Source organism: Cordyceps militaris (assembly GCF_000225605.1).
Source record: "Cordyceps militaris CM01 unplaced genomic scaffold CCM_S00001, whole genome shotgun sequence".
Classification (NCBI taxonomy): Eukaryota; Fungi; Ascomycota; class Sordariomycetes; order Hypocreales; family Cordycipitaceae; genus Cordyceps; species Cordyceps militaris.
The window spans coordinates 2915903-2939729 of NW_006271969.1; the positions used below are offsets into that span (position 1 = coordinate 2915903).

Genomic DNA, 23827 nt, shown 5'->3' on the forward strand with positions numbered 1-23827 from the left:
CGGCGGCGGCGGNGGAGGAGGGGGGGGGGGGTCCCTGTTTGTGGTTTCCCGGCTTGGCTGTGCCCATTTCTTCAGCCGGACCATCACATGCCTCGATCCCCGAGGCGCGATCGTGACGATGCAGCGAGCGGCCAACGCCGGTCGTGGTTCTAGTCAGGCACACAATGTATTCAATTAGCCCCCCCCGTCGCGACTGTTTTCTGAATACCGCGCCCGATGCTATCCGGTTTTTTTACGCAAATGGGCAAGTGTGAATGCCGGGTTCGTCTCTTAGCCTGTAGGGCTTTGGGGAGCATGACAAACTTTAAATAAGTACTGGGAAAACTTGGGTTGGCGCCCTCTGCGCCAGACGAAGCGTAATAACTAGTTACTTGTGCGCACATCACCAAGAGGGGGGCCGCCGCCGACTTCCAAGCGAACTTTGGCCGGGCGCGGCCGTTGAGATGACCCAGGGTGCTGGGATGGGGCCGATCAGGGACGAGGGGTGGGCAGCAGAGGTATCATGCACGATTCAGGAAGCCATCGGTCAATTTCACGCACTGGGGCCGAAATTTATGCTAGTGGTCCGCCGTACGGCGCTGTCCCTCTAGTTAGTTAGGAGTCGTGAGGGCTAACTATGTATGAAGGAGCTTCTTGGGTAGTGAGTGGCCCGTCGAGGGATTTCAGTGTCTTCTCGCGTACTCTGTGAAACGATGGCGGGCGATCTGGATCGGCAATGCAAACCCAACAAGTTCAAAAGGAAGTCGAGATGAACGACTAACAAAGGGCACACTCTGCGGCAGTCTGGTGCCCGTCATTGAAGCGCTAGAGTGTTGCAGAGAAGAAACGCAGTTCTTCTCCAAGAAAGACTGCTTGGTCTCGTGTATAAGATGATGGACACGCTGGCTTTTCTTCCTGCGGGGGAGCTTCTCCGAAGCGCTTCGGACTTTTCGGTGACATGCCAAGCGTACCCAAGCGTTACCCAATAGCGTAGGGACGTCGGCCAATTCCCCAAAGATCCGGACTTTGAACTCTGCTCGAGACCAAAGGTTTTTGCTGTGGGCTCCGTTGGTCACTAAATGACCTAAATGACTAACAAGGTTGATCCGTTGCGGATACAAGCGCCTGCGTCTCGGCGTCGAGGAGCGGACGGACTAGGCCGGTGTGCGTTCTTGTCATGCGAGCATGCGAGTTGCAGAGTACATAGTTAGCTACAGGGTGGGCCACTGAAAAATAGAAGGCTCCTGGAAGCTGGTCAGCAATCAAGAATACTTCTAGTCTCGATTCAGGCTCATGCATGCAGCTCTGACTCTCTCTCGGCCCCCCTTCCAGTGGGCTCAGCGGTTGCCCGAAAGTATCTACAAGGCCTGTTGAAACTCTGAAATTCGGGGATTTGCTTCTCTTTCCCCGTCCAGCGTTTATTTGTTCGTTGGTTCGTTTGTTCGTTCGGCTGGTCTCCGTTGACAAAAGGTTCAAGCAGCTTCCTCTTTTGAACCAAGGCGTTATCGAAATCTGCTTTCTGACAAGTGGCTGGACGTTTTTTTTTTTTAATTTCATTTATTACGTCAAAGAGGAACCTTGCGTATGTGGGGGGGGGCGATATTGCTTGTCGCAATATCACGAGATGCTCTTATGCACGCTCGACTCTTTTCTACTGAGAAGGCGGAGCTTCCCTGCCTTGTCAAAGAAGAAGAAAAAAGTGTAATAAATTATAGATTATTACAAGGGCAAAGGTGAGGCCAGGTCGACAATAACGCGCAGATAAACTCTAACTACATAATGCATGGGTATACTGACCAGTCAGTCTCTATTGTCCTTGCTATTGAGCACTTATCCGAGCCTACTAAGAAGGGTCTGCTTTTTTCCATCAGCGGGCGCAACTTCTTCAAGTCCCTCCATCCCCCCCCCCCCTTCCCTCTTCTCGGCTTGCGTCCAGTCGGTCGGATAATGTAATGCGCCCTACGGCTCGTGTGGTGAACAAGCTTTCTACATCCCCGGCGCTCCGCTCTGTCTCGTCGGCGCCCGCCTGTACGTAATAAGCTTTTTTTGCTGCTGGCTGTGGCGTAGTAGCGCTTTTTTCAGGCCTTTGCCGACTTAGCACAAAGCCTGTTCTCCCCCAAAAAGGCATTTCGTAGCCGGGGGTCGTGAATGCGGTATTCTGATTCGTGGAGGGCACTGTCCGGCAGCTACGGAGCAACAAAGTTAGGTTTCTACCTGTACGAAGTGTATAGACTTTGTACAAAGTACGGGTTGTAACTTCAACAACGTGAGAAGAGCTGTATTTGCCGTCGGGGTTAGCAGCGGCAACCCTAAGTTCCAACATGTACACTCTAACCCTGATTAATAATGAACGCTCATCTCTCGTCGAGATACAACTACGAGTTGTCCCCCTTTGACCTCGTCGTACAGCCATCTATTCGCGCAATATCAAGCCTTTTATACTTCATTTCACAACAGTCCACCCGTGCGCCACCAACGCCGCAGTCATCACAATAACTATTATACACCTAGTTACAAGGTAGTTATCCGACTAGTTAGCAATACGGCGAGCGTTGCAAGACAGCAAGCCACCAGCCTCAAGGAGACCGTCCCGTCACATACCAGGGTGGCTGCATCTCAGCTTCGCCTCCTTGCCATCTTCCATCACATTGCCCCAACCTGCACGCCACCATCCCTGAGCCGGATTATCGGTACAAAGCTCCTCAACTAATACTCAACTACTGTAACTCTCCGTCCCACCATCCAGTCCAGAGGGATCCCCTGAATTTCGAGTGGACTTGGCCCAGCCGCCCAGCACCCACAGTTTGATCGCTCGAACCCAACCCTTTCTTTGTTCCCGTTGCTTTTTTGACTCTGTACTCATCACACCCCCCCCCTTCACATCCACAACACACAGTCAACACAGGGCTCTCTCCCCCGCGGGTCCCTTGCTTTCCATCGCCCAACTCTAACGAACTAGTAGTAGTTTGTCTTGTCTATCGTTGCCACCACCAAGTAGCAGCATGTACTCCTTACAGGGCGATACAGGCACAGAGGTACCGAGTCCTCTCAGCAACTACCAGTACAAGTCGAATACCTTCAGGAACAGCTCTCTTTCTTCATTACACACCCTCACGCCCCTCGAACCCACCCAACTCTCACGCCTCTTGCTCACACGCCCTCCTCCATCACACTTCTCGGCGCCCTGCACAAACTCTCTCCAAGCTGCACACATATAATAATAACACATGCCCTCGCACACCTCCTTCGCACAAGAGTCAGATCCCATCCCATATTAGTACCTGACTTTCTGTGAATCACAGGGGCCTTTTTTTTTTTTTTCGCATTTACTTTGCATTCTTCGACGCAACCCTTGTCCTCTCTCAGCAGTATATAACGTTGACGCGCTTCCTACCTTGGCTCCCCTTCCTTCTTGACGACATCCTCATCAACATGCCACACCGTCTGCCCGACCCTGCTTCTCTCGTCGCCGGCGTCCCTAGCACCAATTCTGCCTTGTTTCTCAAGATGGGCTCCTCCTCACAGCTCGTCATGTCCGACGTCTCGCAAGCGCTCGAGATTGCGCGCGAGAGCCCTGCCGGCGCCTCGGACCCTACCGTGAGCAAGATCCTCGACCAGGCCATTGCCCACATCTGGAAGAAGATCCAGGCCAAGCCCAACGACTATGTCATGACGCGCGACGAGTTCTCCGTCTTCAACTACTTCCAGCATCGCTTTGCTGGCGACAAGACGGCCATTGCTGCTCGCGCTCGTTTCTGGAACAGCACCAAAGCGTAATAGACTGCGCCGGCTTTCGTGTTCAATTATTGTGGCCAACAAGGCCATCAAACCCGCCCAAAGGCGCGCCACTCCACCGTGCCGCCCATTTACACACAACCGGAAGCCGGCGATTGCTTCCTTGACCCTGACTTGCAACACCATCTACACCATCTACACCATTCTCTTGATTCTGCCCGTCTCAGCTCAGTCTTGGGGGTCCGCAACGTTGCGCCCATCGTGACTCGATACCACGGAACACCCAACGCAACAAGGAACCCCCCACGACGTACTACTGCGGTTGTGGAGCAGGAGAGCCCTCGACAGGTTCAAGGCTGACATTCTTGCTCCTTTTCTTGGTCTCCTGGCACGGCTTCTCCTGCTGCGGCGCCTGGGATATTCGGCCGATCAAAAGTCCACACCACACACAACGAGAAGACCCCCACGTCGTGCCAAGGCCGGTGATGCATCGCCAGTGGTCACCGAGCAAGCAAGCCATGTCAGGAACATGGATGGTGCTGCTGTCAGGGCCGGCTTCTCTCCTTGGATGGATCGGTTGCAACGACCATCCCGATCACCCGAAGCGAACAAGTAACGTCGAGGGAGGTAGCCAGAGAGGCTGCATCCAATAAGCCACCACACACCACACACCACACACCACACGCAACATGACGACCAACTGGGTCGTGGATACAGTCCGACACCCTGGCCTGAACTTCTCACGAGACATGACTGTTATTTCTCCTCTTTTTACAGATTGCATGCACCGCGAGGGAATATACCCCCATCTTTTTCATCATACACCAGACATGTTTGTCTGTCTGTACCTTCTTTGTTCGTTGTACCAAAAGATACATACAGGTATCGGTATCGGAACGCTGGACCAGTGGGGAAAACGGGATTTCGCCATCACACATTACTGGTCAACTGGTCGGCCAGGTTAATGGGGTTAACGGGGTGAATGGTCCTTGTCCAGAGCACCAGCCATCATCCATCCATGGCGAAGAAGAAGAGTCCAAAGAAGCCTGTCAAACTCTAAATGACTGCCCTCCCTTGTGATGTATGCGCTCCGTGCATAATAACCCACACATCCGTCCATTCATGTACAAATGACCGGCTAGGCGCAAGCGAGGACCTGCCTTGTCCTCAATGCACTCCGATGAAACAAAAAACGGCCTGGTTCTCACGGGGGGGAGCCCTCCTCCTTTTGTCCCCATTCTATACCGAAGCTGCATTGTCACTTGTCTGAACCGTGTATGTATTTGAATTCGTACGCTCTGCTCTTCTTGTGTCTATGTATTCCCGAACCAACTTCCAAATTGCACCCAGTCTTTTATCCGCGGTCAGGGTCTGTGCCCCTCCTCTGTCAAATCCGTCAAATCCCAATCTAAAGCCGTTGCATGTGGCACCCACCCCCCCCTTCCCTGCCATGTTACGTTGAGAGCTATTGGCTTCCGTTACATATGGCTTTCGCTTCTCGATGGTAAATTCCCCGCTGATCCATGTCGTCGTCTCTGTTTTTTCCTGGGCAGCCGGCGGGGCGGGCGTGACGATGGCAGGGCGTGTGTATGCAGAACTATGCGGAGGACTATGCGGGAGTACATGTACCTCATTTCAGAAGGGAACCCTGTTCTTTCTTGGTTCTTGTCCTCTTCTCGTTCCCCTTTTGCACCAGTTCAACGGATATCAATGTACTTGCCCCCCAACTACAGTCGTTTCATCAGAATGTCATCCCGCTGAACGACGCTTCCCACCACAAAGTCATGAAACCCAATGGCCGAGTAGCCCAGCTTGGCATACACACTGGCGGCCGCGCTATTTTCCTCCCACACGCCAAGCCACATGTGCGTGAACCCTTCCCCCCGAGCAATGTCCTCGACCGCGCCCGCCAGCCGCCGGCCGATGCCCTGTCCGTGATGTGACAGGTCAACATAGAGCCGCTGCAACTCGACCGATGACGCTGCGTGGGGGAGCGTCGCCACACACGGCTCCGCCGCAGAGGTACCTCGTGTGAGCTGTGCAAAGCCGACGACGACGCCATCCGTCGTCGCACTGTTGTCGCTGTCGTCGCCGCTGCTGCTGCTGCTCCGGTCCGGTCCGGCGGCAATGGAGTCGTGCGACTCGCCGCCGTGCTGAATCGCCACGAGCACATCCTTGGTCGCGTCCTCTACTTCGGCGGAAATGAGCGGCTCCGTGTAGGCAGAATCGAGATAGGCCCGGAGCTCATAGTCGGGCACCGAGTGGCCAAAGGTCTTGGCAAAGACTTTTCGACCAATGCGGATAATGTCCGCCGTTTCCGCCAAGGTGGCTTTGCGGACTTCAATCATGTTGGGCAGTTAGTTGTTTGAGTAGTTATAGCCGAGGGGAAGGCTCTGATGAAATCGCCGAGAGTCGTTGCGCAACTGCACTGCAGCGTTTGGAAAATCCTGGAGCGTTGCGCCCACGTACGATTTTGTATTACGCTGTTGCCCACCGAATTAAAGTTGCTAGCTGGTTAGCGGCCCATGGACGACATGTTCTGGCGCGCCCTATCACGGACAAGCTTTTGCCTAGCCCGTCCCAGAATGCTCCAGAAGTGTAAAGAAAGCCACTGCCCGACAGACATCTGCGAGTGAAAGTCTCGACTTGATACTCTTTACACGAGGATATCACTTTGATTTCAAGACGGATGTGTTCACGCCATGGACAGCAACATTATTAGTACCGAGTACATCACAGACCTTTAGCCAGCGAGCTAATAGCCTATCTGCGGCGTTACCAGTAACTAACGACCAGCGACGCCACCCAGCCAACCAGCGGAGAGCAGTCGTCTAGATTAGGCACGCTCATGGGGGGAGGCTTTCGCTAGTTATGGCTCCATTCAAACCCGGCATCTCAAGAGGCCATGGTTCAGACACTGTCCTCAGTCCAGAATCCCGCCGTCTCTGAGTTTATGCCGCCATCGTCTAGCACGTTTGTGCGGGCGGGTAAAACATTGTCTTGAATCGCGAGTTTGAAAGTCGTGTACATATGTGGGCGCATAGCTGGAATTCTACACCCTATCAAATAAGATTCAATGAGTAAAACGGCTTCAGATATGTCGCGCCCAGTCCTATTCTGCCATTCTTGCCAGCTTCGCGCTAGGGTATCGAGGTGCGACTCGCATTCCCCGGACTTTGTCTTTCCGGGGGCATATACATATAGGCTGTACACCATTTGTCTGGTCTCATGCACGCACTTTAAACTCTATCACCATGGACCAATGCCGCAAGCCAGCTTTATCCGTGTAAGCGCCAGGCTTTGAGTCGCCGGCCAGAAGAGGAATTGTACATGGAACGCGCTACTCTACGGAGAATGACGGAAAGAGTCAACGGCGGTAGTGATCAGCATGTCACGGCAATGTACAGATGTGAATCGACGGTCACTGGTGGCCTCGGATCACTTCTACGCCGACTTCAGATACCCATTCATGCTAAATATGACACTACTCAATGGGAATGACTCCCCGGAGAGGGCCACAGCCCTAGAACAAGGCATGAAGCTTACCGTCTCGGGAAACTTTGCCTTCGAGTACGGTATTGAGGCCCTTGACAAACGCCTCGAAACCGGGGTTTCAGGTAGCGTCTTGCAGGTCACGCGCAAGGTCACAGCCAGCTACTCGTTACCAGAATCATAATGATAAACACCTCGAGCGAATCATTTCATCAAACATGCAACATTGGTCGGCGCGAGCCTAGCTATTTAGTCTGCGACCCCCTTGCTCTAGTTACAGCCGGGACGGGATTGGTCATCAGAACGATGGACCAAACCAGCTTCTCGAACACGTTGGTCGCCGACAACCGTTGGCGTCACAAGGTGGATGAAGGGTAAACTAATTTTTGCTTACCCGGAACCTTGCCGCACCGGCAAAAGCCGGGGATAGGCAGGCGCTCTCCAAGCAAGGGGCATCCCCGTCAGCGCCGGAAATACAAGCGCTGGCAAAATGCGACAGTGGCACCAGTCGGCCGATTTGAGTTTACGATCCAGAGAGGCGTCCAGGGTACCCTGAGGTTTGTCGCTCTCAGCTCCTACTGCACGGCCCTCCTTCACGTACAGGAGAACAAGGAAACGACCAAACGGCGGGGGGGCATTACACTCAGCTCGGAACGGGGTGCTGGGACTAACTACTGCAACGGGCCAGATTCAATTACTTGCGCCCTCTGTATGTATGTAGGGTAAATCGATCGCATAATCGCATGCTCGCCAAGTTGCTGGCTCGCCTATCCCGGTTTCATGTGGGGGTTGCCGCAGTACAATGGCATGGTCTAAAAAACCTTGGAACTCTTGGCTATGCCCAACGTACGAGAAATCAGACGCTTCAAATAAAGGCAGTTGCAGCTAATCCTGCAACACCTTTGCATTGTCTTCAGAGGTTGGCAGAACCTTGCACGCTCGGGGTCGTAAAATGAGTTGGCTTTTGATCAGGCTTGGCCACGGCCCAGCACTGCCATGTTTGAATCGCGTTTCCGCTGTCCTTGTTTCTTGATTGGCGCTGAGACAAAAGCCGAGTCTACGGATGCTCTTCTCAGCCAAATAGAGTTCCGCGGATTGATCATCCAACGGCCCCGAGTTATTGCCACCGACTCACTGACAGCTAACGAACGAACCGTTGGCTTCAACGCTCAGCTTGGACCCCTATCGGCCACATGAGAAATACGGGGAGGGGTTCGGTTCCAGCAGCGTCGATCACTCTTGGCGAAAGATCAAAATGCACGCCCCTCGCTCAGCGAAAAAAAAACCAAGTTGTGTACTTGACAAAGTTGGCACCGGCATCCTGCAATCCCCGAGGAATGAGGCAACACGAGCCGATTCTTCCAAGGAATAGACTTCACATAATCTGTTTTCTCACCGCTGTTTATCTCTACTCATACTCGACAGGCTGAGGTGGTTGTGTATTAGAGCTTCACCTCACATGTGCAAGGAGGAAAACTCTAAAACAGGTGATTCGGTTCCAACTTCCGTATCGGTCCACTTCAGCCTGGTTGCTAATGTATTCCTTTCTCGTGGCAGTCCAAGATGATTCAAGTTGCGGGCGTAGGGGTTCTCATTCCTGAGATGCCCTGTGTCGTCAGTCCATAAGGACACTGCGCCGACTCGATGTTTCGGGAACAGCGAAACCCGACAACCGAACCACTGGCTCCCTATTTTCTGGGGAACTGCTCCTTGTCTCTCTCAGTCACGAGGAAGTCTATCCCGCGTCTGCTCGCTACTGGATTCTAGCTATCATGTTGAGTTATGCGCATACTGCCTTCACTCACACTCGCAGCTCTCTCTCCATCAGACATGGCCAATACCCGCTGACACGGACGGTATTAGGGTTCCAGTTTGCGCCAGGCTCATTCTAGACGTTGGTTGCCAAGCCGGAAATGTCTCGTCTCGAATTCCGACCTTGTGCAGTTCTCCTAACATGACGGCAAAGGCTCCAATTCAAAGTGACACTCGACAATGCGCTTCGTCGCTGGAGGGCTTGGCCGTCGACCCTCTGTCTAACTTTTTATAAACTACAAATGAGCGCTACACTCCTTGTACTGCTCTACGGAGCGCAATAAATCCGGTTCCGTTTGACCACGGTGTAAGTGCGTATTGACATGGCCAATCTTTCGTCGAGCAGCTCAACAAGCTGCATACTTCTCAAGTACTCATGCCAAGGCTTTTGCGGTACAACTTGATGTTACCGAAGCTTCTAACAGTTATCGTTTATCAAGCCGCACCTCTTCTCTGTGGCTCCTATATAGTAGCATTGCTACGTATCGTCTTCAGCAGCAGCAGATATGCCCAGCGGTACCCTATCAGACTAGGTGGGTAGCAGCCACCACAAGGAACTCTGCGCACAAGTCAATATATGGCTCTGAACTTTTTACCAACAATAATTGTCCAAAGAATTGGGATTCCTTCCAATTTTGACTTCTTTTACGTATATCCCAAAGATACTGCCTGGCCGTGGTTTGCCGAGCACGCTTGGCCTCGGTGACGTAATAGGTCGGGCTCGGGAAGCTCCGCAGTCGTCACTTGACACTAGCAAAACGTTGAAAGTTTGAACGTTGCTACGAGCCAATTGGACTTGGAGTGAGGTCATCTGTAGCCTGGCCCAAATCCTTTTACGTTTTCCGGTTTCGAGCCCATCATACTGCGGCCGGATTTGGTGCACTGTACTGTAACACCGACACCACAGCGACAGCTCGTCGCGTAGCAGCCGTTGTCGGGTCAAATTCAGAGGGGCATACTTTGTAACACCTCATCACTGATAGAATATGTAGAAAACCGTGATTCGTCCTTCTTTAAAGAAGAATTCACCTCGTCAGTCTTGGACACAATTTCTAATCATTTCGTCGGCGCGTTTGAAGTGTCCAAGCTGCCCTGTTTTTGCCTTACCCCACAGCTTCCATCGATCCGCATCATCGATATAGCTAACCGCCCAGCCGAACCAGATGCTTTGGGCAGCTTGTCGCCACATCCTCGCATGCGTGAATAACTATTCCTCTTGCACTACATCGTTCCCTCGAAAGCTCTTGCCTCTTCAACCTTTATCGCCTTGACCAAGTTCTTGCTACGTCCCGAAACCAAGTTCTTGCTACGTCCCGAAACCAAGCTCCCCCAACCCGTCACCATGTCGGGCTTCTTCAATCTTATTCTGCGCGTCCTCGCCCTTCTCTTTACAATCATCATCACCGGGCTCATCGGCAACGTCATTGCTCAGGACCGCAATGCCTCCATGTCGGCCAGCGCCGCCGTAAACTTCACCATGTTCGTCGCGGCCCTCTCCTGGGTCGTCTGCCTCTACGGCATGGTGGCTACCGTCATCTCCAGCCTCGGCAAGCCCATTCTCCTCACGGTCCTCGACGGCCTGGGTGTCCTATTCACCCTGATCAGCGCCATCGTCCTCGCTGCAAAAATTGGCCGCACAAACTGTTCCAGCACGGTCGATCGCCCCACCAACTGGATCGCTTACGGCTCCGGCAATCCGGAGCACCGCTGCCGCGAGCTGCAGGCCAGCGATGTCTTCATGTGGTTCCTCTGGCTCACGCTGTGTGGCGGCCTCTTCTTCTCGCTCACTGAGATGCGCAGCCCTATGGGTGCTGCCCGTTCATCCCGCCCAGCCATGTCTCAGGTCTGAGTGCCACCCCGAATCAGTCGGCCATCAGACGTGATGCCCCGTGTAAAACCATACACAGGCGCAGTTCAGTCCCAACTCTCTCCGGTCCAGTTCATTTTATGACTTGCTGTCAATGGCTTTCCCGCGGTAGGCTTACAGCATCTCCTTGCCAATAGCCTGACCTGGACAATGGCGAATGTATGAATTTTTGTATAGAAAATATGCTGGCGTCATTTTTGCTTTGATCTTTAACGCTGTCGGTCTAAATGATGGACTAAATCACTCAAGTTTTAATGTACCTCGCAATCCGCAACGCTATAATTTCATGTCAATATACCAATCACATTTGAACTTGACAAAGCCTTTGCTGAGCTTGACTGATGACTCCGTGGGTAATAAACTCGTCCTTGGACGAATTGAGATTTTTCGCCTTGTGAATATGGCTTCTAACCGAATTGTATAACGACCCCAAACGCCAAAATAGCAAAGGGCAAGCGGCAAAAGTCGTCGAATGCCCCATCAAGTCTGACCGAGAGACACAACGCAATGCATGGGATAAAGATCGCCCAAGACTATAAAGATCGAGCAGCTTCCACCGCACCGACCACGTTGAATGCCTTTTTGTCCGTAAACTTGACCTCGACGTCGTGTGCCCAGTTCATGTATTTAGCCCAGCCTAGAGACCATCAGTTAGCATATCGCGTTCTTCGCCATGGCCGGGACATCGCCCTTGGCAAAGGCTCTCAGATAACATACTCCAGTAAGCAAATTTGCGACCAAAAAACTTGCCCATCCACGGCACCAACACCATGGTGAGCAGCATCTGCACCTGGTCTAGGCTGCGCTCCCACTCTACCTGCGCATCATCCTCTTCGTCCGAGTAGATCTCGTCGGTGGAGAGAGAGGGCAGCGAGTCTAGCTCATCATCCTTCTCTAGCAGTGATGTCTGCGACACCATGTATAACGATTCGTCGGCGGCAGACATGTTGGATGTGGATCGCGTTGAGGGGACGGACGGACGGGGGCGTTCGAGGGATTGCGGCAAAGAAGCCCGCGTCGGACGGGTAAGTCTTCGATTTCAAGGAGTGTCGGATCCAGGAATTGGCGTATGCGAATGCCCTCTTCCTAATGTTGCGCCTTGACGAGTGCGCTCGGTTACAGGACACTGGCGATCTCCTAATGTCGGAGAAGAGATGCATTGCTGAGCGGTTTGGTCCGGCAGTCTGGGGTAGCTCTCTGATGTCGCTCTGTGATTGGTTCAGGTAGTCGGCTGTGGAGATTGTTAGGAACCAGAGCTCAACAAGTTGCTGGAATATCACGACCTGTATTAGCTATATAAATTAACTGCTCGAGTAGACTTCATACATCACCCCTACAATCTCTTTTTTTGGGCGATTTATTCTCGTTGGGTAACTCACGGTAACCATTCTCGTGGTCTAAACAGGACTTCGTAACCAGCCTACCCGGTAGCATGATATGGAAAGGAACTCGCCAGAGTCACCCACACCGTCTCGTTCAATTCGGAGTTACCGCTCTATTAATTATCTACGGCATTCATGTCTCGACCTAATTTTCCAGCGAAGCAAGCCGCGAAGCGCCCACCTTTGTGTGATAACTGAATCATGGTGTGGTACAACAACAACAACGGACACGATGCCTGGGGTATCGTCAACCACCCAGGAGCTTCGTTAAGGTGAAGGTAGCGCGTGTAAGAGCCAAATTTAAACAACAAAGCGGAGCATCCCAGCAGATGTCTTCTAAAACCTAAAGCTTCGAGTTACTGAAAATATTTTCAGCGTCTGTTGGGAGTTCACCTCACTTCGCAGTTCGTCCGTTGTAAACGGCCCCACACGTGACCGGGGTAGCTTCAAAGCTTTCTTTCACAACGGCAACGCTTTCATCCGGTCGCAAACACAATCCACGCTCGAAAACAAACAACGGGCTACTGGCCGAGTCACATCATCTGTTGATAGTCCCTGAACCATGCCCTCAACGTCGCCGGCGCGAGAGCGCTTCCGCTCGCGGTCGCGCTCACCCGCCCCGAACAATCAGCACAACACGCGGTCGCGCTCTCCCTCCCGATCGCGCAGCAGATCGCCCGTGCCGCCACGCAACGGCGGCGGCGGCGGCGGCGGAGGCCGACATCGAGATGACAGCCGTGAACGCAGCCGAAGCCATAGCCGAAGCAGAAGTCGTAGCTACAGCCGCAGCCGCAGCCGCAGCCGCAGCTACAGTCGCGGGCGCAGCTATAGCAGGAGCCCGAGCCGCCGCAGCGACAGCCGCAGTCGGAGAGGCAGCGAGGGGCCACTGGCGAAGAGCACAAAGGTATGTTTCATCTCGAGGAATCTGTCAACATTGTGGGTTGGGACGCCTTGGGCTAACCACCAAGACGTAGATTGTCGTGGAGCGTTTGACCAAGACCATTAACGAGGACCATCTGTACGAAATCTTTGGCAAGTTCGGTCGCATCAAGGACCTCGACCTTCCGGTCAACCGGACCTGTACGTTTATATGTAGTTTTTCGCTCAAACGTTGCTGATACTAACAAACGGACAGACAACACAAACAGAGGCACCGCATATATTCTGTATGACCACGAAACCGACGCCGAAGCCGCCATTGCCAACATGCACGAGGCTCAAGTCGACGGAGCCACCATCAACGTCTCCATTGTCCTTCCCCGGCGCAAGCTCTCCCCACCGCCGCCGACCGCCCGACGCGGCGCCAACATTGACCCCCGCGTGCCCTACACAGGCGGCGGGGGGCGAGGCGGCGGCGGCGGACGACGTCGCGGAGGCGGCCCGCCCATGTCTCCATTAGGAGGAGGAGGAGGAGGCGGTGGCCGGTACGGACCTCGCTCGGATGTATATCGCCCTGGAGGCGGCTCATCGCGCTCCCAATCCCCGCCGCCTGCGCGGGGCGGTGGCGGTGGCGGCGGCAGATACAGGAACCGTTCACCAGCGTCGTATTCGTCCCGGTCGCCGCCGCCCCGAAGAGGCAGTGGCGGCGGCGGCCATGGCCGTCGGAGTCGCAGCATAGACGCCCGTGATGACCGCAGCCGAGGCGGATATTGAATTGGATCGAAAAAACACGTCCCGGGCAGCATCTGACATGGCCCGTAGGACGAAACTCACAAAAATATTTGCTTTTACTTGGAAAGGAGTCTTGAAAGATATAAACGACGCGAGGAATTGGCAGACTCTCCTGGCGTTGGGGTGATTTTATTATGGAAGGCGACCGACCCTATGGCAAGAAACGAGGCAGTGACTGTTTTTTTTCTCTCTATTTATGGCTAGGAAATGGCGCGAAGACAATGAATCCATGCTTTGGACCCTATAAAACTCATATACCATCGCAGACGCCCTTGATAAACATTGCTGTCACTGCTTCAGCGAAACCCACGGAGATATCCAACTACATGGACACAGGATGTGCTCATTATTATACTAAATTAACCAACGCCACAGCATGTCATAATTCATCTACGCTTGTCTCAACCGGAAGAAAAAAATCCGCGCTACAGCAACAAGCCAGCACCGAGGACACCCAGGGCCGCCACGGCCGCGCGGGCAGTCGGCGCCGGGATGCCGGCGTTCTTGCTCGACGTGGACTTGCCGGCGGCGGACGTGGTGGTCGTGGTGGGGGACGCGGCAGCGCTGCTCGTGCTGGTCGGGCAGTCGGTGGTGCAGGGCAGCGCCGACGCAAAGGGGTTGCTGACGACACTGACGGGGAAGGCGGGCGCCTGGGTGGCGAGGCTGGGGTCGGGCGCGGCGGCCGGGGCGTCGGGGTTGAGGACGTCGGCGATGAGGTGCATGATGCCGTTGGCGATGAGGATGTCGGGCTGCACAATCTGCGCCGCGTTGACGTACTTGCTGTTGCCGGCCTGGCGCACCGTCAGGCCCGGGCTGCTGCTGCTGTTGGCAGCCGTCTCACCGCCTGAAGGACTCGCGGTCGTCAGCAGCACGCTGCCGTTGGTCAGGTCGGCCGAGGAGAGGATGCGGCCGGGCACGACGTGGTAGCCCATGACGCGGGCGAGCGCGGCCACGCCACCATCACCACCGGCGGCGGCCAATTTCTGCAGCGACCCGCCGACGAGGGCCATGGCGGCGTCGCGCGGCGCAAACACGGTGACGTTGGGCCGCTCGTCGACGGCGGGCATGAGGCGGGCGGCGTAGAGGGCGGCGACAAAGGCCTGGGCCTGGAAGGCCTCGGCGGTGGCGCGCAGCGGGGCGGGCGGGATCAGCAGGTTGTCGATGACCTGGATGCGGCCGCCCTCAAAGGCAATGTCGCGGGCGACGACGGTGCAGCGGGTGCCGAGGCTGCTGGTCAGCACGGCGGCGTCGCCGGGCTGCCGCGTGAGCAGCACGTGCTGGCCGCCGGTGACGTTGGCGTAGGCGGGCGCCGTCAGGAGCGTCGGCTCGAGGTAGGTCGGCCCCGTCTCGAGCTCCCCGATGGTGATGCTGCCCCGGATGACGTGGTACTGCAAAAAGGCCGTCGTCTTGGCCTTGTCGTCGGGGTCCCAGACGCCGTTGAGCGACGTGTAGGGGATGTTTTGAAAGGCCTTGTCCGACGGCGCGCAAATCTGCCAAGAGAGGGGGACCGGTTAGTTGGGTTCTCTCGCTGAGTGTGTGCGTGCGTCGTTGTTGCAGGTTTGGCTTACGGTGACGCCGTTGGAGCTGGGGAGTTGCAAGAGCACATCCGAGTTATTCTGGCTGATGGTTAGACATTGGTCTTGAGCAGAAGGAAGCAGGGCATACTTTGATCAGGTCGTAGAATATCGTGAGGTTTTGCTGTCTTTGGAGGACAGCACCCAAGTCATTGGAAGAGACGGCCAGCGTTGTCGCGGCCAACAAGGCCAATGGCCAACCAACAAATCGAAGCATGTTGCAATGTCAGTTTCCGACTGTTCTCGTCAACCAGTTTGCCGTGGTTTTCTTGTGACAAGGCGTGTTTAGAACGGCTCGAGAGACAGAGAAGAGGGCAGGGCCACTGGTGCCGGCCGCAAGGTGAACACGCCGAGCCTTTGTAATGCTGGGGGAAGCCAGGCCACAGCGCTGCCCGTGTGTGCCTGTGTAATCTATCGCGACGAGACACAAACGCCCGCGTCGACTGTCCGGTATCGCGGCGTGTGCGGTGAGACCCCAGGGGGGGGGGCGGGGGTTCGTTCTGTCTCTGCTGCTCCCAAGGCTGCGCGCGGGGACACACAACAGCAGATTTATGCGGCGGCGCCAGAGGTTCGTTCCTCTTGGGCTGCGCACCTGTTGCTGCGACGTCGCAAAGCGGTTCTTTGGTTTGCGTGGGCTTGCGAAACAACGAGCGCAGCGAAACCCGTCAAGCGTTTTTCTTTGTTCAGCTCAAAAAAAAAAGAAAGAACCTCGTCGAGAGTCAAAGAGGAAAAGCGGTTCTCAAAGCCCCCTCGTAGAGTACAAGGACTTCCTTCACGACAAGGTAGAGCAAGCTCAGACACGCATGCGACTTGTTCCCTACCGCCTCATGTTGGCTTCATTTGTTGTCGGAAATCGCACCTCCTCATTGGCTGAGACCAACTTTGACCGCCCAAGTCGACTTTTTCCCTCCGTCGTATGGAGCCAAGACAACGAGGGACGCAGATCGGGGTGGCCTGACGGGAACAGGCTGCGAGGGGGGGTCCGGCGTCCGCTGTTACAGCATAGGTCGAACACGAAGACCAAAAAAATAAATAAGGGATCGGCAAGATACGAGGCAAGCCTCGGCGCTGCGCAGGGGCATGGTGGCTTGCATCTGCTGTCGTTAATTCGTACACGAAGGAAGGAAGAAGAGCATATCCGAAACACCATGACGAGAGAAAGAGCGTATTTTTTTGCTTTTAATTAATTCACCTTGCGTAATTGCACATGGCCTTGTTGGGGCTTGAGACAACGGGTTTGACGCCGTGGCAGCGGCACTTCCCGAGCGTAGATCGGGGCCGGCACGGCCAGCTGCCTGTTTCGGCATGCAATGGGGACTTGTTGAAAGCGCATATATCGACTTTCCTCTCTTGTTATGGCGATGCGATTGAAAACGCGGGCGGTCCCGTCAATATCGTTTTCCGTCTCCAACTCGAATACGGGCTGCTAGGTTGTTTGTAGCACCACCGCACCGGTTAGTCCCGGCCGCACGATGGCGCAAACTGTATGACAACAATGAAGTCGCCGTCATAAATCGACGACACATGCAGATGCCCCATCCCACGGCCAAGGTATCATCAGGTATGTTCGGTCCCAAATGACGCATTCTGTGTTCAGATGGAGCGTTTCATTGTCCCACCAGGTCGGGCTTTCATGCACCACCCTCCATGCGCTCCTTGTGCACACCATGGGCAGCTTGCATCAAGATCACAATCATGGCTTGAAGGATGAGTGGACGAGTCGTCCATGGGGGTTTGAGAATACGAGCGCCGGATTCCTGCAGTCATGGAACAGACGGCAGGGTTGGCCAAAGGCAACATGACAAAAATGGCGCAGCCAACCAACTACTCCGTACGAGTTTCCAAATCAACAAAAATAAACGACAGCAAAATGAACGAAGCCAGCGAGATAGTACATGTACACCCCCAATCACACGCTTTTGCAGGCACATGCATATCAGCCAGCTGTTATCATTGTCCGACAACCGACCTCAGTTCTGGTCCGGCCCGTATCGGGCCCTCTCTGCGCATCAACGAGGGGCCAACACGGCTGTATTATGCGTTGTACATATTACCAGCCTTATCTGTGTTCCCACAACATGGTTCCAGGGTTTCGGCTTCACAAAAAAGCCTCAAGATTCGAGGCGTGAGTAGATGAAAACCCATGCATTTGAACAGCCCAAGTCCCACCACTGCAAAGCCCGCATACACGCATGGCCTGGACCAAGCACGTTTTTCTCAACACCATTTGCGTTTCTGCCCCAACCCAGGGCTTCCCCTGTCATGAAGCTGAATTTTTTCCTTCTTCTTATTTGATAATAGTAGTTAACTTTTTGCGTGGCTGGTTTGTGTGCATTAGTGTGTCCGAGTGCTTGCATATACGGGACGCTTGGCTAAAGTAAGGGCCGGTGCAGCCTGCCCGTTGGCTCGTCTCAAGTCTCAACTAGTGGATATGCAGCCGCCTGCTGTTATTTCCATGGTTGCATTTGCCTATGAAAAATGAATAACTAGAGAGGCTACAGCGTAAGTGTACAAGATCAGAGGAGGAGGGGGAGGGTTCAATTGGCGATGGCTATCCTTGGACCAGACCACTTATCACACCTTTCAATGACGCAAGGCTTGAGTCACCTAGTCTCTGGTATTTGAGAAACATTTGTAACCGCGCCCTTGCACTACTATCCCAGGCATATCAACGGTCCGATTGGAAAAAACTTGCACACGGGCTTTCCCACGAGGCAGTCACAATGGCGCGAGTGCGTCCACTTTGGGCCCGAAGTCCAAGACTTTCTCCGCTGATACGGGTAGACTAGCCACTGTCCTCAACCCAATCCTTCGGTTGTTTTGTTCTAGCGGCCATGAGTCGCCACCAACTGGAGAGACAACGCGTACCAGTCATGAACAATAACCATGTTGAAATTCTAGGGGTTGTCGCAGTACTATGCCGCTGTATGAGAACTGAAACGGAAATGTCATGAAACAGACGGGCTTGATTTATTGGCGACAAATTGAACTTGCCTGCCTTTTGCCCACAATGGAGACTCTGTAAAATAGCAACGGGGCTAGCATCAGATCCTCTCCAGAGTCTTGCACTCGATTTTCCAGACTTGGCATATTTCAGCTTGCTCGGTATCAGACTGACCGAATCAGCCCTAAATCTATACCAAGGTCTGTTTAAAGTCCGATGCTTAAACTTTGTGCAGCGTCGAGTCCTCGTCGTAAGGTTTGCTTGCATTATGCCGAGTCGTAGGCGGACCCATATGCCACTTGTCATGATCTCGATACACTGCCCCTCTGGAGCCAGGCCGGACATTCTCCGTAGCGACAGTCTCCGTTGATTGTCGGTTCCTTGGCCAGGTATTCTTTATATGTGGAAATCGGCGTTTTGTCTCTTTTATGATGAGAATATCCCCCATCGGACAGAGGTGAAGCTTCAGCTGTAGCGTGGCTAGTGGATCTAAATGGAAGCCCGCTAGAAAAACTTGTTGTGCCATCACCGAAGGTGGGCAACGGGTCGCTTAGCTGTACCATGAGTACTAGTGTTATCAGAGATTACGGGCCAGAATGTTATTAATCTCTTCTTGGCGCCTTTCCGCTCTGGCGGAAATCATACCGAGCATCACCAACCAGGCATGGCGAGGCTTTTTTAAGTTGCTTGTCGGATAAGCTCCTCGCTACGCCATTTCAAGTTGTCATGCAGGTACTGCAGGTGAGGGCTGGCCATTTCATCAGTTTTTGCTGTGGCTGAGCACGAGTCTGGGCGTAATGTTGATTAATGCAACGCTGTGCTGGTGGCTGGCTGGTAAACCTTGTGTGGCGTGTCCAACGTGTTGGTACGCGTGGACGGGAAACGAGTTGATTCGCCTGTCAGGCAGTATTATTAGTGTCGACGGTTGGACGGGTTCTTGACATGTGCGCCATATTCTCTGGGGCAGTTAAAATGGATTTGCGTGGCGCTTGAGTTTCCCGAGGTCTTGATCCTTTTCGCCTTGTTTCAAGGAACTGCATTGCCAAAGCGTCGGCGGCCGGGAGCCGAGTGGCGGACTTTGCAAAGTCATCGTGTCAGGTCAGCTCGTTGTCTGTGCTGAGCTGTCATCGAGGCCAACAAACGACCAAAGCACAACAGTAGGAATCAAGATGGCGGCTAGAAAGGGCCGTTGGGAGGATTTGCGACGCATTGAGCGGTCAGCTATTAAGCTTCGGCAATCAAAATAAAAAAGAATGCGACGGAATGTTGCAAAACGCAATGCCATCGTCTGATGTTGGAGCTGTGCTGGCGAGGCGAGAATAGAACAATGTATGGGCCGAGTAAGGTTTCTGGTAGAAGGGAAGAGGAGCAAGAGGGGATGGGAGAGAATGGGACAAGATGGAGAACGGGGGCGTGCGTGGCTGAACAAGGTCAGGGGAAAGCGAGGGGGTGTGAATGTAAGAAGCCACGGCGTTTCTTCGCCTCCCTAAAAAGGCAAGAAAAATTTTGGCCCTGAAAAGCCACAGAACTAGTACCAGGGGCACCAGCCACACTTGATGCCGCTTTTCGAGCAATCCCGAGCTGCTGCTTTTACCGACCGACCAAGCTGAGTCTAGGCGAAATGACCAAACCAGGCAATGGAGAATTAATTATTTTAGCGCCGTGTCTACTGGTAGTTGTTCATCTGCGCTCCACCTGCCCAGAGGCTGGTCCTTGCCCAGCGCTACTGAGATTCTTATGCACGGCTTGAGCGGATCATCATGGTCTCTTCGCGCTGAGCTGAGCTCCAGGACCATGGCTAGGTGTCGGGTTGCCATGCTTCCGCTCTGGTTTGACGAAAAGGGCCGCGGTTCGAGATCTGCTAGCTGCGTTGCCTATTCTTGACCTGGATCATCGCTGACCGAGGGACCATCGAGTCGCCCGGCCTGTCAAGGGGGTCTGGCGCTTACAAGATGGATCGGCCTGTTGCAGAGCCGGCACGAGCGGCCGACGGGCATGCACAGATGCAGTAGTAGGGTCCGTTGAAGATTTTTTTTTCTCTCTCTTGCAAACAAGATTTGGGATATGCTTGCGAACAGAAGTCGAGGCGAGAGTCAAAAGTTGGCCCTTAAATGGCTGTGTTATCAAGTATCCGTAGAATTGATGTGATGTTATGGAGACTGAGTACTCCATACCGGTACACGAGGTGCAGCTGGGCGTGTTAGCTGCAGCCCGGCGGCGACAATGCAGAATTACTATCCCTACACAGCTCGACAGGGTGTCGATGGAGATATGTGGAGGAAATCCATGCAGTCTGTCACTGTATTGAATGGGCTGATAGCCATGGCTTGAGCTGGGACCGCCCCAGAGACGAGATAGCAGCCGGCGGCTGTCCAGAGCAATAGGCACACCGATATGATCCATGCAGGCATTTCCTTTTTACAAGGCCCTCCTGGCAGCCGAGATCGATAAGTGACAAACTGTCACAGAGTGGTCCGGCGGCGGGCCGGGGTCACTGCGCCATCGTATCCGGTCCGTGGAAGCCTGACCGCAGGTGGAAAACAACGGACGGCAGCCGGTAACTAGTTAGAGCGCGTGCACGGTACGGGTTGGGGTAATATTGGTTGAGAAATTACAGGGCTGTTTTAGTTTATTAACTAGCTATCGTCAAGACGCAATCATGTCGGAGCACATGGGCAGAGGACGTGCGTGAAGGTTGTCAAGGCGCCGTGTGCGCATGCGCCTGGGTGCAGCCAGCAACACTATGGTCTTGGTAGCGGACAGCCCCTAACTAGAGGACCAGGCGCGGTTTCGTCAGGACTTCAGGTAACTAATGAATGGGTTGCAGTAACTAGTTACCGCCGCACCGGGCTGTCCGTCTCTGTACCAAGAACGTCTGTCGCATCGGAGGTCCCGCTGTAGCAGGGTAGCTGGCGGTTGGGGAGACTCGGCCGGTAGTGGCTCCGTGTCGACCCCGTCATGCGTGGGAATAGTCGTTTGGGTTCTCTGGCTGCGACTGGTTAACCTGGTTAACTACCACGTTGCTTGATAGCAATGGCATGGGTGATTCCGAGCAACAATGTGTGTATGGTGATGGAGTGGTGATCCAGATATGGCGCAAGCCCACTCACTGTAGAGACGGTGCCTAGCCGCCCGCAGACAGCGCCAGAGTCTTTTACCTCTCAGTATTACGGGGCACTACCAGCTTTGGGGGCCCCTTGATAGGTGCCCGAGCACGATGGACCTTTGCCGGTGCATGCTTCGCGCTGGACAAAAGCGTACGGACGGATACATTGAAAAATAAAAATAAAAAACAAGGCCAAGAAGTTGGTAAAAAAAGCGGCAGAGCCGGGCATCCCCGCTGCGCCCGCTGCGCCCACTGAGTGCCACCACCTCCCGTGTCCTGGACTCCTGCGCTATTCATACAGTGGATGTACCAAGGCACCTCTGGCTGGCGCACCTGAAATAGGTACCTAGTTATCTTGCCACACCACCTCAGCTTCCTAGCGCCTCCAACCTATCTCTTGTACTAACACTCTTCCACGACTCTCTCTCAGCCATCTTCATCCAATTCTGCCCTCGTCCGTCTGCAACCGATTCAATTCTCGCTTTGGACCTTGCGTATCGGCCGGTTAACAGAGAAGCACCGTATCATTATACTCATTCGTTCCATCGTCAAGTCGACCGTTGCACAGACAACTCTGCCCTGCAGCTGCACTTCGCGCTCAGCGCCAGCTTGAGCTTCGCAAACAGCGCCCACCAGCTTGCTCTTTCCGATTGCATTGCCCTGCGCCGCCAGCTTCTTTCCCCTCCTACTTTTCCGCATCCATTCATTCTACATCTTCTCTTCTACACAGCTCGGCATGGATCATCAGCAACACGACCGCTACGCCGGTAGCTATAATAGCCCCAACGCCCAACCCTACTCGGGCAACGTCTCCTCCAACATCACACCTCCCCGATCAGGAACGCCAAACACTGAAGGTGGTCCCAACCCCTTTGGCGATACTCCCGAGCCTGTCGCCAACCAGCGCCTGGCCGCCACCACTGGCACCAACCCCTTTGTCAGCCCTGCCGTCTCGCGGCCTGCCTCCAGCTTTGGCTCCTCCAGCGCCATTGGGCCGCGATTTGAAGAGCGCGCCCAGCGCTACTTCCACTCGCGCCGCGTGGCCAAGGGTGACGTTGAGAAGCCCTGGCTGGAGAAAAAGGACAAGAAGGAGAAATGGGTCACCATTATTCCCGTGATTGGCATCCTCGTTGGTCTCGGAATCTCTGGCTTCCTAGTCTGGGATGGTCTCCGCAGTGTCATCCACCACAAGTACTGCCCGCTCATCGATGACAACTTCGACAATGGCTTCGACAGCAACATCTGGTCCAAAGAGGTCCAGGTCGGTGGATTTGGGTACGTTTTTTTTTGGTACCATATTTGGATGAAGTCTTTGCTAACGTTCCTAGTAACGGCGAGTTTGAAATGACGACTCCTGGTGACGAAAATGTCTACGTTGACGGCGGCAACCTCGTAATCAAGGCCACCCTCCAGGATGCCGACAAGATGGAAAAGACCACGACCATTGATCTCCTCAAGGATGGCACCTGTACCTCAACCAACTTTTACGACTGTGTGGCCGTCACCAACACGACGGCCGGCAACTCGAGCGTGGTCCCACCCGTCAAGTCTGGTCGCATCACCACCAAGAAGGGCGCCACCCTCAAGTATGGTCGTGTTGAGGTCACGGCCAAGCTCCCTCAAGGCGACTGGTTGTGGCCTGCCATTTGGATGATGCCAGTCAAGGACACGTACGGACCGTGGCCTGCTTCGGGCGAGATCGACATTATGGAGTCGCGCGGCAACAACTGGACGTATGCGCAAGGTGGCAACAACATTGTCTCGTCGGCCCTGCACTGGGGCCCTGATCCTGCCAACGACGCCTGGTGGAAGACGAACAACAAGCACAAGATTCTTCGGGGCAACTTTGGCGACGACTTCAACACATTTGGTATGGAGTGGTCGCAAAAGTACATTTTTACCTACGTCAACACGCGACTGATGCAGGTGCTCTACACCAACTTCAACAAGCCCATGTGGCAGCGCGGGGCTTTCCCTCAGACGACGGGCAACGGCACGCGCCTGGCCGACGTTTGGAGCCAGACGGGGCGCAAGAACACGCCATTTGACCAAGACTTTTACCTCATCATCAACCTGGCTGTGGGTGGCACCAACGGTTGGTTTGAGGACAACAAATCGCTCAAACCGTGGGTCAATGGCTCTCCCAACTCTAAGAAGGACTTTTGGAATGCCCGCGAGGACTGGCAAGCGACGTGGAAGCAGCCTCAGATGGAGATTAAGCGGGTGCTGATGCTGAAGCAGTGCGACGGTAACGAGGAGCTGTAA

The 23827-nt window shown here is 54.2% G+C and overlaps 8 protein-coding genes across 8 annotated transcripts; 5 read left to right on the plus strand and 3 right to left on the minus strand.

Moving 5' to 3' along the window:
• Positions 1-3411: 3411 nt before the first annotated feature.
• On the plus strand, positions 3412-3756 carry CCM_00941 (uncharacterized protein; the record flags this gene model as incomplete). Its single annotated transcript, XM_006666099.1, has 1 exon — positions 3412-3756. The coding sequence occupies one exon, from the start codon at positions 3412-3414 to the stop codon at positions 3754-3756; it is 345 nt and encodes a 114-aa protein (XP_006666162.1).
• Positions 3757-5441: 1685 nt separating this feature from the next.
• Positions 5442-6062, minus strand: CCM_00942 (Acyl-CoA N-acyltransferase; the record flags this gene model as incomplete). The annotated part of the gene is made up of 1 exon (XM_006666100.1): positions 5442-6062. The coding sequence occupies one exon, from the start codon at positions 6060-6062 to the stop codon at positions 5442-5444; it is 621 nt and encodes a 206-aa protein (XP_006666163.1).
• Positions 6063-7102: 1040 nt separating this feature from the next.
• Positions 7103-7390, plus strand: CCM_00943 (uncharacterized protein; the record flags this gene model as incomplete). Its single annotated transcript, XM_006666101.1, has 1 exon — positions 7103-7390. One exon carries the CDS (start codon positions 7103-7105, stop codon positions 7388-7390), a length of 288 nt encoding a protein of 95 aa, XP_006666164.1.
• Positions 7391-10360: 2970 nt separating this feature from the next.
• CCM_00944 (non-classical export protein Nce102, putative) lies at positions 10361-10867 on the plus strand (the record flags this gene model as incomplete). Its single annotated transcript, XM_006666102.1, has 1 exon — positions 10361-10867. The coding sequence occupies one exon, from the start codon at positions 10361-10363 to the stop codon at positions 10865-10867; it is 507 nt and encodes a 168-aa protein (XP_006666165.1).
• A 551-nt stretch (positions 10868-11418) lies between these two features.
• CCM_00945 (uncharacterized protein) lies at positions 11419-11831 on the minus strand (the record flags this gene model as incomplete). Its single annotated transcript, XM_006666103.1, has 2 exons — positions 11419-11522; positions 11603-11831. 2 exons carry the CDS (start codon positions 11829-11831, stop codon positions 11419-11421), a joined length of 333 nt encoding a protein of 110 aa, XP_006666166.1.
• Positions 11832-12829: 998 nt separating this feature from the next.
• Positions 12830-13920, plus strand: CCM_00946 (Nucleotide-binding, alpha-beta plait; the record flags this gene model as incomplete). The annotated part of the gene is made up of 3 exons (XM_006666104.1): positions 12830-13171; positions 13242-13347; positions 13403-13920. 3 exons carry the CDS (start codon positions 12830-12832, stop codon positions 13918-13920), a joined length of 966 nt encoding a protein of 321 aa, XP_006666167.1.
• A 443-nt stretch (positions 13921-14363) lies between these two features.
• CCM_00947 (beta-Ig-H3/Fasciclin) lies at positions 14364-15729 on the minus strand (the record flags this gene model as incomplete). Its single annotated transcript, XM_006666105.1, has 3 exons — positions 14364-15428; positions 15507-15554; positions 15604-15729. 3 exons carry the CDS (start codon positions 15727-15729, stop codon positions 14364-14366), a joined length of 1239 nt encoding a protein of 412 aa, XP_006666168.1.
• A 6569-nt stretch (positions 15730-22298) lies between these two features.
• On the plus strand, positions 22299-23827 carry CCM_00948 (glucan 1,3-beta-glucosidase; the record flags this gene model as incomplete). The annotated part of the gene is made up of 2 exons (XM_006666106.1): positions 22299-22837; positions 22891-23827. The coding sequence occupies 2 exons, from the start codon at positions 22299-22301 to the stop codon at positions 23825-23827; spliced, it is 1476 nt and encodes a 491-aa protein (XP_006666169.1).